Genomic DNA, 16501 nt, shown 5'->3' on the forward strand with positions numbered 1-16501 from the left:
CTCCACCCTTTGTCCTGTGTTCTGAGAGATTTTTTTTTTACTCCAACCCTTCTAAGGGAGAATTACCATCCACACTGTCTTAGGTGGAATTACAAGCCACACTGCCCTTCCCCCACTCCCGTCTCTAAAGACAAACTATCCCGCTCTCCTTGTCTCCTTACGTCTCTTCCAAATCCTTGTTGGAATTAAACAACAGTTTCTTTAACGTTTTCTTCCATTCTTTGCCTTCTCGGCCGTGCCCCTCCCCCGCCCCTCCCGTCTGTTCTGCTCTTTCAGTCTCTCTCGTTCATTCCTATTGAAAGCGAGGCACTAACAAGCCAGAGCGCCCGCTTGGCGTGCCTGGAAGGGGCAGCTGCACAGCTGGGCAGGAAGCAGGCCTGTTCTCACTGCAGGAGCCATGCATGTCAGCATCTATCGGTATCTTTGTCCAGGGTGTGCTCCATGTCTCGGAATGGGGGGGAACCACCAAGTCCATCTCCTTTGACCCGGTGTCGAGCATTTCATAGACAGTCTGCTGATATTTTGGGACTGAAGTTGAGGAGGAAGCCTGGGGTCCACCACTCATTACGCAGGCTGTCCTCTGGTTTGGGGAATAAGAAATGTCTTGTGAACTCTTCCACCACCACCTCAAACTCCAGCCTCTAATCGATCGAGTGCAAACACAAGCACAGCCACTGTGTCTGCACCATTTGCATCTGAAATGTGTGTGGGTGAATCATAGAGGGAGCAACTCCAAGCCTTCAAAACCCTGCCCCTCCCTCTTCCTCTGGTCATTAACTCATACATTGTGCCCTTTCCTACCCGGCCCTTCTAAGGCCAGGCTGACAATCCCACCACCATCACCCCATCAAGACCCACGAGGTATGTGTTCATTTGTATGAGCTTCCTGGCAGGAGAAATGGAAAAGGAAAAAAAGCACTGCTGTTTGTGCCCACAGAGAAAGCATTCTTTAGGGTTTCCTGTCTTCTCTGACCTTTAGAAGCTGGGGAAAGAAAGAGGAAGATGAGGCCAGGAAGATCCCCAGTGCACAGGCTGCCGTGGAGGAAATCACCCGGGCGGGCAGGGTCACAAGCAGCTCCCTGGGGCAGCCTGCTTCTTCCAAATTCTGGTCCCACACTGAGGACAGCATTGGGCAGGCCAAGGGCAAGAAAGACCTCAGTTCACCCAAGGTTACTAAGCACCTTCCTCAGGCAATGAACAGCGGGCGCCACACTCTGCTTGCATAAAAAGGAAGGCTTACCTCTGTCGGCCTTGCTCTGTGTAGGCTGCACATTTGGGAGCATGCAAGCCCTGTAAATATTCACAGTAATTTCTGTGCTCTGATTATAGGTTACCTTACTGTGTGAGATGAGCCTGAAGCACATTTATTAAATATCATAGGCCGAAATGCTTACTGTAATTACCAGAAACCCAGGGCTCTTCTCCACAGCTCAGAAACTATTGAAAGTGGAAGTTAGAGGCTCTGAAGAAGACAAGGCTACTTATCCATCTGTCTCACGGCTGGCACATGAAAACACCAGGTTTAATTTTCAGAGTCCTATGAGAATACAATTCACAACAAAGTGGCCCAATCTGTATAGAAAGTGCAAGAACCTTTTAGGTACCATGTGAGGTATGAAACAATTTATTTCTAGTTTATGAAACACCTGTTAATTATCCTCTACTGAGCTACCTTTTCATGCAAAGTCATGGTAACGGTGGGCATTTCACAGGTTAACCACAGCTCTACACACACCACACATGCCCCCCCACCCCCACTCACCAGATTTTTGAAAAGCGCGGTCAGCTCCTTGGTAAACACAGAGAACTTGAGGAAGGCGCTCCCCAAGTCCGGGTCGTCTCTGCACACACAGTTGCCGCCGAACTTCTCCAGCGCTTGGGTGTACTGCTCTTCATTCTCCACGTGAGCTACGAGAGCAACGGGAGAGGCGCCGTGAGCACGGGGAGCAAGCACAGCACCCCACTCCCCACTAGGGTCCTGAGTGGTGAACAAAGCAGAACACAGGAGCAGGAGACAACTTGAGAGACGTCCATGACCAGAAATCACCTTGGTGTCTCACCAGTAACCCATTGTGCCAGTAACAGACCCCAGAGAATCAGCCTGGTGAGCAAGGGGGGAGGGAGGTGTTCTCGTGCCAGTGGAGAGTTTTCACAACACCACAGGAGATGGCCAAGGGTACCCCAATGGTGCCTTGCCATCTGTGACTTCTCATGAGCTCAAATGGTGGCAGAAGTCACATTTGGGTTAAGAGACTCCATCCTCTTCCAGAATCTGCACAGGCATCCCGCTTTCCACCCCCTGCAGCGTGAAACTCCCGTTCCAGGCCAGAAGCCACAGCTACCCTCGTTTCTGAACAGTGGTCTTTCCTCAGTGCAGAGCCTCCATGCATCTGCGCCTGGCACGGCCTCCACCCTCCCCTTCCTGACTCCCCTGCACCACCCTGCAGACTCACCTTTCCAAACACCCACTGAGGCCCTAGCCACCTGGCTATGCCCGCTACCCTTGCACATTGCAGTATAACGGTGCAGCTGTCTGGAACGTGTGCCCCTCGGGACATCGGGAGATCTTGAAGGGCACCAGGTACCCAGCAGCTCTGACTCACTGCAATCCCATGTCTGTTGGAATTTCAGGACTGTGATCTCTTGGAAGCAGACCAGTAAGCCTTTCTTCTGGGATGCCTCTTGGTGGGTTTGAACAGCCTACCTTCTGCTCGGTAGTCAAGGGCTTAGCTGTTTGCATTACCTACCCAGGGCATCCTCTTAGGGGATACGGATTAAGGTGCATTCGTACTGGTGCCTGAAACATAAGATGCACACTATACATATTGCTTGAAGAGAAAAGACAACCCCCCTGGACATCCACCTGATGCCATTTTACTGTCATGAGGCTTCAGAGTAACACCCCAGAAAGTGAAGTCCTGGGTTCTCGTGCTCTCACCCAGTGGTTCTTCCTCCCTGTTGGAAATCGAAACCATACATGGATCTGTAACCACGGAAGCTGGAGAATCTCCTCTCAGAGCTAACGCAGACACAGAGGTGGGGACCACTGCTCTGGTAAGCTGGTGAGACTGAGCCCTCCCTGACTAGGTTAGGAATTTTCAAATGAATCTACAATGAAATGACTTCTGCTTGCATAGATACCTCCTGTTTTTATTTCTTCACCATTTCCAGTAGGAATGGAGCCCAATGCTGGACAGAAACGACAAAGCAGGCAGACGTCGCCCTGCATGTGTCTGCCCACCTTACAGAGAAAGTCTTGGTGTGGCAGAGCCCCTCCTGAGCAGCAGGTCCTGACAGCCCCCCTGAGGCGCACAGGTTCTTAACTCAGGAAAATAAAACCATGGTCACCAAATGCCGCTGCCTGTGCTGGACCTGACAACCGGGACACACGCATGAAACATGCTTTTGGAAGGCAATCTTTGACCGTGGTATATGGATGGTGTGCCAGCATCCAACTGGGGACGTGCTCTGCCCTTGACCTTCAGTGCCATTGGAGTCCCTCAGGGGATTCCTATTGAATCTAGTAAACAACAGAGAAACTCATATTTACTGTCCCTTTATTGATCCAGAAAACAAACAGTTAACAACAAAAAAAGTGTGAGTGTTCTAGATAAATTGAATGCTTTTTGGAGAGTGTCATCCAACAAACACAATCGAACTAAAACCCAAGCACGTGTGTATACACAACGATCCACAGGAGACAGAGCCCTCAGTGATATGGGTTCTAGTCCTACCTCTGCTGGTAGACCTGTATGACCATGTGCCCTCACTGGGATCTCCTGCAGTCTTGGCTACAAAAAGATCAATGTTTACATACTGTGGCAGTTACATAATTTCGTGTCAACTTGAAGTGCAGGGGTGGAGTCTAGCCTGTCAATCAGGTCACAGCCTGATGGTGCCTCCTTGTGGACATGACCTCCTCATAAGGAGGGTCTTGGGAACCTTTCCCCGGCCCCTCTCTCTCTGCTTCACCTTCATGCCAATGAGCCACGCTGAGACCTGTGCAAGCCCTGGAGAGGCATCCCCCACTATTGGATCCATAAGACTTCACCTGGTGATGTTCCTGCATTCTGTATCATTGCATGTGGCTGTGTGAGTGAGTCTGAAGGGGGACTTATGGGCTAGTATTGGACTTAAGGACTTGAGTTGGGCTGGGAAGTTTTCCTGATACACAATTACTTCTTGGTATAAAGCTCCTACTTATACATGAGTGTCCTTGGGTTTGTTTCTCTAGTCAACCTGGTCTAATACAGATGCCAACACAGCTGGAATTAAAGAGTAAGGGTAGTGAGTTAGTTAAAGTTTATTGTGCTAACCTGGCTGATAAACACATGTGGGGTTAATTGAAAGGTGGAGCTCTGAGAGCTTCGCCTTTCTAGTTCTTGGGTCTCTTGCTTTGTGATGGTTGGAACAGGGTGCAGCTGCCTTAGCTGCTTCAGCTGGCAAGGCTCACTTCCTGCAAGACATCCCCGAGGAGAAGCCGCATGGACCTACCCCGATGGAGCCCTGGGTGCTGGAGCAGCCGAGTGGAGACCCCTGCCAGCGCTGAGATGCTTACACATTCACTGATTCGGCTTTCCTCCTGCAGTCGGCGTCACAGTGTGTGTTTTGTGAGATGGAGGAGGACTTTGTATATTAGTGTCAGACATATGGGCTAATGTTGGGCTTGTGGGCTGGGACAGCACTGGGTTGGGATGTTTTCTTGATGTGCACTTACCCTTAATATAAAACTCTTTCTTATACATTAGTTTCTGTGGATTTGTTCCTCAAATGTACCCAGACTAACACAGGTAGGGTACTCAAGCAGCACATACCCAATAGCATTAACAAATATATCAGTAGTGACGGTGACCAGGGATCTGGAGCACACACTACATGATTGTCTCTGCACTTGGTGATGATTTTGCAAGGCATGTACTATTTCTCATACTGATGAAAGGACATTGAGGCTTGAAGAGAATAACTTGTCCTTGGGAAACAGTTACAAAGCAGTAGAGTTGGGTGTGAAGCTCAAGTCTGTCTAAAACTGCAAACATGGCAATGGAGGCTGTCTGCTCTTCTCTGACTTCACAAGGGGGAGGGAGACTCAAACTCCATACACACCCAAGGATGATTCCAATAAAGCTGAGTTCAGACACATCTACACCCTCCAACTTATTTTACCCTCGTCTGCTACCTACTGCCCCTCCCATGGCACTCTCCCCTGGCAAATCCCTGGCAGTGGCTACAGACAATACTCCTAATTATGAGGTTTATTAGAAAAGCTAACAGGTTACAAGACAGGATCAGAAATATTAAGGATACAGTTCTTTTATCTACAGTGCCTCTTTTGAGCTGTGCTGGCAGGTGCCCTCCCCTTCTCTCCCACTCCCCTCTTTTCTGGCTCCTTGAACTCTGCTCTGCTTGGGCAAGTGTTACAAAGCTCCTGTAGCACTGATAAACGTCCAAAGGGTACCCCACTCTGCTTGCCAGCCTCCTGCCAGTAGGGACTCAGTTGTACTCATTCTGTGAGCCAGGAAGCTGCCGCTGTCTGTGGTCTCAGTGCTGTGGCCTTTGGTGGCTCTTCTTCCATCATCAGTTTTGGGCTCAGTCCACTCGTGCTCTTCTGTCTTGGGGGTAGTGAAATTCTTCGTTCTTACTCCTGAGATGGTTTACTTTATACCCAGTGGAATGGCAAATCTGACCACTCCCACGAAAGAGTTCCTATGTGCATGCTGCTACCTAATTGAAGAGTTACAAAGTCTATGGATAGAGGAGTCATATGAAGCAATTCAACCATGTCACAAAAAAACCCCACAAAAGTTCATTTTTCTTTTATCATACAACATTGGTGCATCTTTCTTCCAGCCGAAAGTAGCTTACTTTACCAGAACAAACAGTACCTAACTTTTAGATTTTTAAAACTGTACTTCATAAATGGATCAGTAATTCTTTCTATCTGGCTCTATTTATAATTCTAGAACATGGATGAAACTACAGGGCAGTTCCTTTCAAACTACGTAGTATTTTATAACAAGTTTTCAAAATTGGTGGTCAAGACACAGGCATTTCCAGTGCGGTTTGTAGTTATTAATTCTATGCTCTCAGAAGTAGCAAACACTGGGTGACTTTAGCAAACACATTTTTTCCTTACAGCTTGAGAAGCGAGAAGACCGCAGTCAGGGTGACAGCTCTGCAAGGAAGGGTGCTCTCTGTCGAATCTGGAAGCAAGGCCCTGTCTTTTCTGAGGCTCTACTTCCATGGGAGTCTTCATATTGCTGGGCAGGTATCTCCCCTCATCTCTCTGTCTTTAACTTGCTTAGTCAATCTCAAGAGATTAGCTTAAGACCGCCGTATACTAACCCTGCCTCTTTCATATAACAAAGACAACTCATTTTCAAATAAAATTATAACCACCGACATCGAGCTTAGGTCTTTTAATACATAACTACAATACAGTACACGTCCTTGGCATATGCAAAATACATTCAACCCCACATCACCCCAAAAGTATTAAGTAAACTCCAAGTTCAAAAATCTCATCCTCTGAATCATCTGAATCAAGTATGAGTGAGATATTAGATACAGTCCATTCTCTGGGGCAAAATCTTTCTTCTGTGAACCTGTGAAATCTAACAAACACATCCTCTGCTTTCCAGAGTACAATGGTCGAAGAAGTGCAAGGTAGACATTTCTACTACAAATGGGAAAGATTGGGAAGAGAAAAAGAGATAGCAAGACACCCAACAAACCCAAAATCCAGGGGAACAAATTACACTTTCTGGATTCTGGGTGCAGAGAGCTTTGACCTTGAGCTTCAGCCACACTTCCCAGACCCCCTCTGGGACAGGCACAATGCTCCCTCAGCTTTCGGCAACCCCATTCTACTTCTACTAGTCCATTTGAGTTGCAACCCCATCCCCGCAGGGCATGGCCAGGCCCCATTCTTTTTTTAAATCATTTTATTGGGGCCCATACAACTCTTATCACAATCCATACATACATCAATTGTGTAAAGCACACTTATACATCCGTTGCCCTCATCATTCTCAAAATTCGCTTTCCGCTTGGACTCCTGGAATCAGCTCCTCGTTTACCCCCACCCCCTCAATCCCCGCTTCCCACTCCCTCATGAACTCTTGATAATTTATAAATTATTATTATTTTATCATATCTTACACTGCCCGGGGTCTCCCTTCACCCACTTTTCTGTTGCCCATCCCCCAGAGAGGAGGTTATATGTAGATCCTTGTGATCAATTCCCCCTTTCTACCCACCCCCTCCCTCCCGGTATCGCCACTGTCACCTCTGGTCCTGAGGGGTTCATCTGTCCTGGATTTCTTGTATTTCCAGTTCCCATCTGCACCACTGTGCATCCTCTGGTCTAATCAGGTTTGCAAGGCAGAATTGGGAACATGGTAGTTGGGGAGAGGAAGCGTTTAAGAACTAGCGGAAGGTTGTGAGTTTCATTATTGCTACACTGAACCCTGAGCGACTCATCTCCTCCCCACTACCCCTCTGCAAGGGCTGTCCATGTGTCTACAGATGGGCATTGGGTCCCCATTACAAGCTCCCCTCATTCACGATGATATGATTCCCCACCCCCACCCCATCTTTGGTGCTTGAAACCTGGTCCCCTTGGCCCTTAATGATCACACATGTTGGTGTGCTGCTTCCATGTGGACTTTGTTGCTTCTGGGCTAGATGGCTGCTTGTTTACTTTCAAGCCTTTAAGACCCCAGATGCTATATCTCTCGATAGCTGGGCACCATCAGCCTTCTTCACCACACTTACTTATGCACACATTCGTCTTCAGCGTTTATGTGGGGAAGGTGGTCACACAATGATGGTTTTTGTTCTTTGGTGTCTGCTACCTGATCCCTTCAACACTTCATGTTTACACAGGCTTGGAATGGGTGTTGGATGTTGTCAAATGCTTTTTCTGCATCTATGGATATTATCACATGGTTTTTACCCTTCTTCTTCTCGATGTGGTGTATAATATTGATGGATTTTCGGATGTTAAACCATCCCTGCATCCCTGGGATAAACCCTACCTGGTCGTGGTGAATGATATGTTTTATACAGTATACTTTTGTATTCTAATGGCCAATATTTTGTTAAGGATTTTTGCATCTATGTTCATTAGAGACATTGGCCTGTAATTCTCTATACCTGTGGGGTCTTTGCCCTGTTTGGGTATCAAAGTAATGCTGGCTTCGTAAAATGAGTCTGGGAGTTTGCCATCCTCCTCTATGTTATGGAATACTTTGCGGAGGATCGGTGTCAACTCTTTCCTGAATGCTTGGTAGAATTCTGCTGTGAAGCCATCTGGCCCTGGACAGGCCCCATTCTTTTGTCCTTAAAATATGGCAGCTCTGTCCCGCCAACTTTGGGCAGTAGCTCCATCTCCCTGGTGCGCCTTAACCGAAGCCCCATCCTCCAGAAGCAAATTGGCAAAGATCTAACCCTTTGGAACCTCTGATGCTGTGTGGCTTTTGAGATCCAAGAGACCTTAGACCAGTGGTTCTCAACCTTGCTAGTGCTGCAACCCTTTAATACAGCTCATGTTGTGGTGACTCGCCCAACCATAAAATTATATTCGTTGCTACTTCATCAGTGTAATTTTGCTACTATTATGAATTGGGCGACCCCTGTGAAAGGATCCTTTGGCCCCCCCAAAGGGGTTGCGAACTGCTGCCTTAGACACGCCCTTTGACACCCAGAAGGGCCTGCTTCCTGTGCTCCTTCCAACAGGCCTGCTGATCTCCACCTGCTTCAGAGAGGGTCTTCCTTTCTCGGAAGACTACAGGTGTGGCTTCTCAGGCCAGTTACCTGCCTGTAGAATTCCAAGAGCAGATGGTGTTCTTTTCCTCGGTCCCCTTCAGTCTAAGAGGACTGGTTTTCTATTGTGGTGGTGGGTGAGACTCGATGGTCACAGGCGTAGTCTCTTTAACAGAAGACTGTGTAGCACAGCCTTGATGAACACGCCAGGGCATGTGCCCTTAGGTTTGTACAACAGCATTTTCCAAATGTGTCAAGTTGTGTTTCCATTTTGCACAGCTCATTTTCGAGTGCATCTCTTTGCTCTAGCATTCTCCTGTGAGGGGCATGGAGGACTCACGTGGTCCCTCCTTGACGGGCTTACTTAGAAATCCCACCAGCCAAGACACCCAAGTTCTTCACAAATGAGTTCTACCTTCAAATGTTCTACCAACATTTGAACATATTCAGTCTTTGCCACTGCATGAAAAATCTCTCCCTTCTTCACTGTCCAATCACATGTTCGTCTTGTAAAACCTCGCCAGAAGTTCTGCTGCTGGAGCCACGTGCACACCCGTTCTCGAAGACGATTCTCTAAGAGTTCTCAGGCTCTCATCACCTCCTTCTTAGCTCTCACCGAAACTGCCTTCCACATTCAGAATTTGACAAACATTCTTCAAGGCAATCCAAACTTTTACTCTAGCCACCTTAAAACACTTCTACCTGTCACCCATTACCCAGTTCCAAAACAACTTCCAGACTGTAGGTATTTGTGGAAGAGCCCCCATTCTTCTGGCACCAAATTCTCCGTTATCTACTGCTGCTGTAACAGCAGCACGAATGAGAGCTCCACCGGAATCCATTTACTTCCTAATGGTTTAGATGCCAGAAGTACAAACTCCCGGTGCTGGCTCCAGGGTACAGCTTTTCTCTGTCGGCTGTGCAAGCAGGTCTTTGTCTCTTTGGTCCTTGTGCTCCTGGACAATAGCCATGTGTCTCCCCCATTGCTTGCTTCATCTCCTTAATATCTCAACAGAAGTCAACTCAAAAGACACTGGACACTTGCCTTGCCACATTCATATGCCAAGAAAATCCATCCTCACATTTGATTATAATCACAGGCACAGGGTTAGCATTGACTACACATTTTTCTGGGAGACACAAATCACTCCTAACAGGAGCTGACAGCACAAACCAGTGTCAGATGGGTTAGTTAAACCAAGGAATGCAGACTCCAGCCCTGTGAAGCCTTTCCCACAAGCACTGCTACTCCAGCCCTGTGAAGCCTTTCCCACAAGCACTGCTACTCCAGCCCTGTGAAGCCTTTCCCACAAGCACTGCCCTCAGGCTTCCCCAGGCTGCACAGCAAGGTGCACAGGCTATGGGCACTTGGTTTCCTTCATGGTGCTATTGAGGGAATATGGATGTAGAAGTCCAACCGTGAGCAGGAGCCGACAGAAAGCTCATCGTCCCCCTATCTTCTCTCAGTGAGCACGGAATGGGAAGGGAAAGACAATTAGCATACATTCAATGCTTACTCTTGTTCTTGTGGCCATGAAGTCATCTAGTCTCATGGTGACCCCATGTCTAGACCGTCCCTCCCCAGCATCCATGATGAGGTGTGGATGTAAGGTTCTCACTGACTGACCTTCTATCCTAATGGAGTTCCTTATTCTGGAAGCTCCCCTGAAGCTTGTTCCAAATCACAGCAACGAGCAATGGCATCCAGGTGGTTGCACAGTCAGAACGGAAGGAGAGAATTTCACCAAGGAGCCACCATTACCAAAACCGTACAGTTGGTAAGAGGCAGAACATGAATCAAACACGACAATTTCTGCTCACTTTGAGGGTGCCCCTCAGCCTGTGGGAACCTGAGGAAGGGGAGTCCGCTTTCTCTTCATTAGCAGCCTGTCAGTGCAGCAGAGAGGAAGCATACAACCAAAGACTCAGTCTGGGACCAAGACATAGGAACTACTTGTGATCCCTCCTTCGAGGCTCCTCAATGTACTCTCTGGCACAGCAAGGTGTGGTCGATCTTCAAAATAGTGTACAGATCCCCCAATAACCTCAACGGTGATCAACCGGTTGTTTTCACTTTTCGTAGGATGCTAGTGAGTTCACAAGTTTACATTTACGCTGCTTTTATCCACTGCAGCCATTATTGATTTGCCAACCTCCCTTCTTCAGTAAACTAGAGCTGGGTTAGTTTGGATTTTTAAACAAATATTTCTCAATCTGCAAATGAACCTGAAGCTTCTTGATACAAACCTAAGTTCTATGTCTCCCTTCCTCCTGTAATACCTAGCCTGGTGGCCCGGAATAAAAACAACCCTTTCCATAAATGCATGTTAACTGACTGACCCACTATCCTAAATCTCCCACCCCTCTCGAGACTTTCCTCCTAGAGAAGAATTGAGGGCCTTCCCTCCCCTTTTCCCCCAAAACAAAATTAAAATAGAAACCCAAAATAGACAGCTTGGGAATAAAGTTTCTGGAAACAACCCAAACTGTGCCTATCAGTTTTTATTTACAGGATTTCCAAAACAGTTCTAAAAAGAGCTCTCGCTCTCTCTCTCACCTCCCCCTGGCTCAAGTACCTCTAAATTCGGATCTTTTAGATGATCCAAATCCAAGAATCTGGGAGTGCCCTTTTAAAACTAGAATCAGAGTCACTGAGACAATGTCAAAATGAGACCCCTCTTCTTGCTATTCTAACCTCTTCCCCCACCCATTACCCCACACGTCACTGCACAACACACAAAGAGGCAGAGGGAAAGGCGCTCAGAGAAAAATCTATTATGAGGCCAGCAATATGTGTACATAGTAAACTTGGAAGTATAGATTAGCTTTTGTTAATATCCTTTTTAGTTGATGTTTATTATTTAAAACAAAACACTGTCGTCAAGCTGATGCCAACTCACAGCCACCCTATAGGGCAGGGAAGAACTGCCCTGTGGGCTTCCAGGACCAGTAACTGTTCACAGGAACAGAAACCCCATCTTTCTCCTAAGGAGCGGCCAGTGGTTTCAAACTGCTGAGGTTGTATAGTTAGCATCTCAACGCGTATCTACTAGGCCACCAGGGCTCCTACCATAAGCAGAGGCAACATTTGTATGATTGGTCCATAGACCACACGTGCAGGGACAGCTCCGACAGTGGGGGCCACAACACGGCAAGGAAGGGAGCCACTGCCGCCGCACTGCAAAAGGAAGAGAATAAGTAGAATCCAAGGATCCCTGATGGTGCAGTGGGCTATGTGCTGGCTGCTAACCACAGGCCAGCAGTTTGAACCCACCAAATGCTGCAAGGGGAGAAAGATGTGTGGCTTTCTACTCCTATAAAGATTGACAGCCTCAGAAACCCACAGGGGCAGTTTTACCCTGTCCTGTCGGGTCATTATGAGTTGTGATTGACTCGATGGCAGTGAGTGAGTGAAGTCAAATACAATCATGGTAACTGCCAAAAGTGTTTCTAGGAAGACACACTAATCCACTCGCTCGTGGCCTTCACTCCGTCAGACAACATCCTGGGCACGGGAACTTTCCAGACAGGAAGGTATCCAGACTGCAAGGGCAGATCATAGAAGCCCATGAGTTCAGAGAGGGTTAATGCTTTCTCTGTCCTAAAGCCCCTGCCAACAATGAACTTTTGATTCAAAACCAGCCCAGGCAGCATAGGTCTCAGTGTCCCACCCTCCTCAGGCCCACCCATGCCCACTTTACTCTATGTCTTTTCCACATACTGAAGTGACCCGTCCAGAAAGCAACCTTTTTCCAGAGAAGGATGTCAGAGCTCAGCATGGTGGTGACTTGCTCCAGTTCATTCCCTCACTCTCCACCCAGTGCTCGCCTTACAATTTGTTAGCTTATCACATGATCACAGTCCCCAGCTCTAGGCCAAGACAAACGGATTACAATCCTGGAGTCAAACACATGCTCCGCTAACCAAACGTCAAGTGCCAACAAACAGGGAGAAAGAGAAGGCGCTGGGAGGGCCTTCCAGCCCTCTGCTCTCCAACACACAGCCATCCACCATGGCAGCCGGGCTAGGGAGCATCACCTGCTGACGCCAACATCCCAACCGTGTACAGACAGCTCTCAGAAGGGTGCATGACAGAAGAGACATATATTCTCCTCCAAAGAAGGGGCTTTGTAAAGATGCTGCTGCTGACGCAGACCCAAATACGAACAATTTTCATGTTGAGATAATTCTGCATAGCTCATGATTAATTTTTTTTAACTGCAAACTATCAGCCCTACGCATCACCTGGCTTCAGATTTAACACATGGCATGTAATCTCATGGGGAAAGCATTTTATCAAAGTCAAAGATATCCCACTTCTTCACAGGACTCACTCGTGAGTGTGGCAGGGAAGAGGACCATTTGTAGAACTTTTCCCCCGGTACTCAGGGAAAAACTGCCCTCACATTGATTCCACCCGTACGACCAATAGGTCTGGCTTACAACTGTGCCTGTGGGTTTCTGAAACTCTTCTTTTTTTAAGTTTTAAAAAGCTTTATTATTATTTTAAATCATTTTATTGGGGCCTCGTACAACTCTTATCACAATCCATACATACATCCATTGTGTCAAGCACATTTGTACATTTGTTGCCATCATCATTCTCAAAACATTTGCTCTCCACTTGAGCCCTTGGTATCAGCTCACCCCCCCCCCTTACAAACCCTTGATATTTATAAATTATTATTTTTTCATGTCTTTACGGGAGTAAAAGGCCTCATCTTTCTCCCTCAGAGAAGAGAGTGGTTTTGAACTGAAGGCCTTCAGGTTGGCTGTCCAATGCATAACCACTATATCATCAGGGCTCCTAGCATCCCAAATAAGTAACTGTGAGATATTCATTCCCAGGTTGGTATTCTTGGTGTCAAAAGCCTTAAAAGGCATTTTCTTGTCGCCTAACTACCCCACCTGTCAGAATCCAGGAAATGAAGTGATCAGAGATAAAACCCAATGTACAGCTTGTCAGCTGTCCTCTGTCGGCGGAACAGCACAGCAAGGAGAACCAAGGGCAGGAGGAGCACAGGGCCGTGGCTAACTGCCTCCGTGACCAACAGCTGCCCGCACCGCTGTGAGATCTGGTTGGCACCCGTGGGCCGTGACTGAATGTTTTAATCAAAGATTCCATAGAAGAATTCTGATCAAAAGGGGGAAATACAGAATGGAACTCTCCTGGGGCTCCAGCCTTCCTGTAGGCCTGAAGGATGGATGAACCCCTGAAACAATGGCTCCGAGATCATTCTTAAATCTTAAACCTAAGTATCTTATGAAGTCATAAACCCAAACAGTAGTGTAGCTTAGCTAGTTTAAAAAAGGAAAAAGGCTGCTTTTAGCATTATGCTCCTTGTGAGACCAAAATGGCAATGGCGATTCAAAGGATTAGATGGGAATCTTGGGGGGGGGGCGGGGGGGGGGACACAAATCATAAAGGTAGAGAATGGTTGGACAACTCCTAGCACGCCGTCCCTTCCACGGAATTGTACATGTTGAAACTGGGGATCTGGTGCGCCCTGCTGTCTACAGTCTCAACATCAACACATGAAATTTTCTTACAAACGTGACACAGGACCCAAAATAAACTGGGGCTCTGTAGATCCAAAAACAGATGAAATATCTGGAAGTCCAACAATCCAGAAATGATTGCACTGCAGTATATTTACAACGTGCAGCACTGTGTAAGGTTGTAAAACTGTCTCCTACGGATATTTAGTAAATGATACAAGACATAAAAATACAAATAAACACCCCTGCATATTTAGTTTAATCCCCAATTTTGAAAAAGTACAATGTCCAGAAGAGAACAGAAGGAACCTATGTCGCGATGCTAACCAGGGGACGCAGCAGCTAACAGTCCAAGGTCATATGCCAGCATGAGGCCGCAAGCAGCACGCTTTACATGTGTAAATAACTAGCCCAGGGTCACAAGGCTTTTAAGAAGCAAAGCTTTCATCAGGGCTGGTGTCTCAGACCGTGAGTTCACCTGCACCTGCTGCAGTTACATAGCAGGATTTGGCCAAGGGGATGACTTGGTTCTATTGCTTTTCTGAATTTTTCAAAATTTCTAAATGAAGCTTGTATAATCTTTACAATCAGAGAACCACTTGAAGAACAAGTAACATAAAAAAGAGCCTACAGTACCAGCTGCTCGGACTAGATCACTGGGCTCTCTCTGTGCCTATGGCGATGATAAATTCAGCCATCTGTCTTTCTCCACCTCTGAGTTCCTCCCAGATACATTTGTGTGATTTATGTGGGTAGCTTTTGGTACCCACATACCGGACCTTCATCATCTCTGACCAGACACAAGCACTTACAAACACGCTTATCAGAAAATCCCTTTCCATTTTACAAGCCCTCGGAGCTCCTGCTCAAGGTAAATAAAGGGACTGCTTCCCTTCTTGAGGCTGGGTCTCTTGCCATTTCCCCTACTTTCTCTACCACGATGCCATGTTCCTTCCTACTTCCAAAATTCATCTATTTTTAAGTCTTTCCTGGAGAATTCCCTTTGGTTTTCATTTTGCAAGAAATGACTAGTTCTGTGGTTATCACCCAATCTGATCTCTGTTCAGCTAGTGAGGGGTTAGTAATGTCAGAGTAATGTCAGTTTGAAGACCCAAACGGCAATGTCCTATATTAACGACAACAAAGCAACAACAGGCAAGTCTGTGTGAGCCACTGCATCCAGCCCAAGCCACCTCTGCACAAAACTCCTGTTGAAGCACCAAAGAACACAAAATCAAATCATTGTGAATGGGGGGGGAGTGCAGATTGGGGACCCAAGACCCATCTGTAGGCAACTGGACATCCCCTTACAGAAGGGTCGCAGGGAGGAGACAAAACAGTCAGGGTGCAGTGTAGCAACGATGAAACATACAACTTTCCTCTAGTTCTTTAATGCTTCCCCTGGGGGACGGACAACAGAAAAGCAGGTGCAGGGAGAGGGCAAGATATGACAAAATAATAATAATTTATAAATTATCAAGGGTTCATGAGGGAGGGGGCATAGGGAGGGAGGGGGAAAATGAGGAGCTGATACCAAGAGCTCAAGCAGAAAGCAAATGTGTTGAAAATGATGATGGCAACAAATGTACAAATGTGCTTGACACAATGGATGTATGGATTGTGATAAGAGTTGTACGAGCCCCCAATAAAAGATTTAAATATATAAAAGCAAAGAAAAAGTTTTTAAAAATTCCTGTTGCTCTCGGTGGTACGTCTGGGCAGAAAGTGTCCGCAAAGCAAGCCAATTAGTGACTTTATGGAATATACATTCTGATATCACGATCTTTCCCTTCTCATACCTTACATCTTATTAATTCAATCTCTGCCATTAAGTCAATTCTGACTCATAGCGACCCTACAGGACAGGGTATAACCAACCGCTCCTGTGGGTTTCCAAGACTGTAACTCTTTGAGGAAGTACAAAACCTCATCTTTCTCCCAAAGAACAGCTGGTGGTTCCAAACTGCTGACCTTGTGATTAGCAGCCTAGGAGATAATCTCTACCCCACCAAATCTTATTGTGCACACTCCACAGAGCAAGTGACTCAACAAGAGGCCGTCTCTGCTCCTACCCACCTCCTCGGAAAGAGCAGCTGAGAGGGAGACAAGGAGGCCTGCTGTGTGCCGAGGGTCCCAGGATCTTCCCCTCACAAGTAGCCCCTGGAAGAACAATGGTCTCCACATCCTCATGGGACAACAGCTGACCATTCTCGGTGAGGATCGTGTGTGTGTGTGGGGG

General features: G+C 47.1%; 1 protein-coding gene across 5 annotated transcripts in view; it reads right to left on the bottom strand.

Moving 5' to 3' along the window:
• The window catches only part of ASAP2 (ArfGAP with SH3 domain, ankyrin repeat and PH domain 2), a 141907-nt gene that overhangs the window by 104939 nt on the left and 20467 nt on the right, over window positions 1–16501 (bottom strand). For all 5 annotated transcript variants that reach the window (XM_045286633.1, XM_045286631.1, XM_045286632.1 and 2 more), the window contains exon 2: window positions 1763–1908. In XM_045286633.1, the coding sequence (XP_045142568.1) occupies window positions 1763–1908 (146 nt within the window). The remainder of the gene's footprint in view (window positions 1–1762; window positions 1909–16501) is intronic.

This window comes from Echinops telfairi, unplaced genomic scaffold, assembly GCF_000313985.2.
Source record: "Echinops telfairi isolate 266 unplaced genomic scaffold, ASM31398v2 ScPeMD7_9;HRSCAF=40, whole genome shotgun sequence".
Lineage (NCBI taxonomy): Eukaryota > Metazoa > Chordata > Mammalia > Afrosoricida > Tenrecidae > Echinops > Echinops telfairi.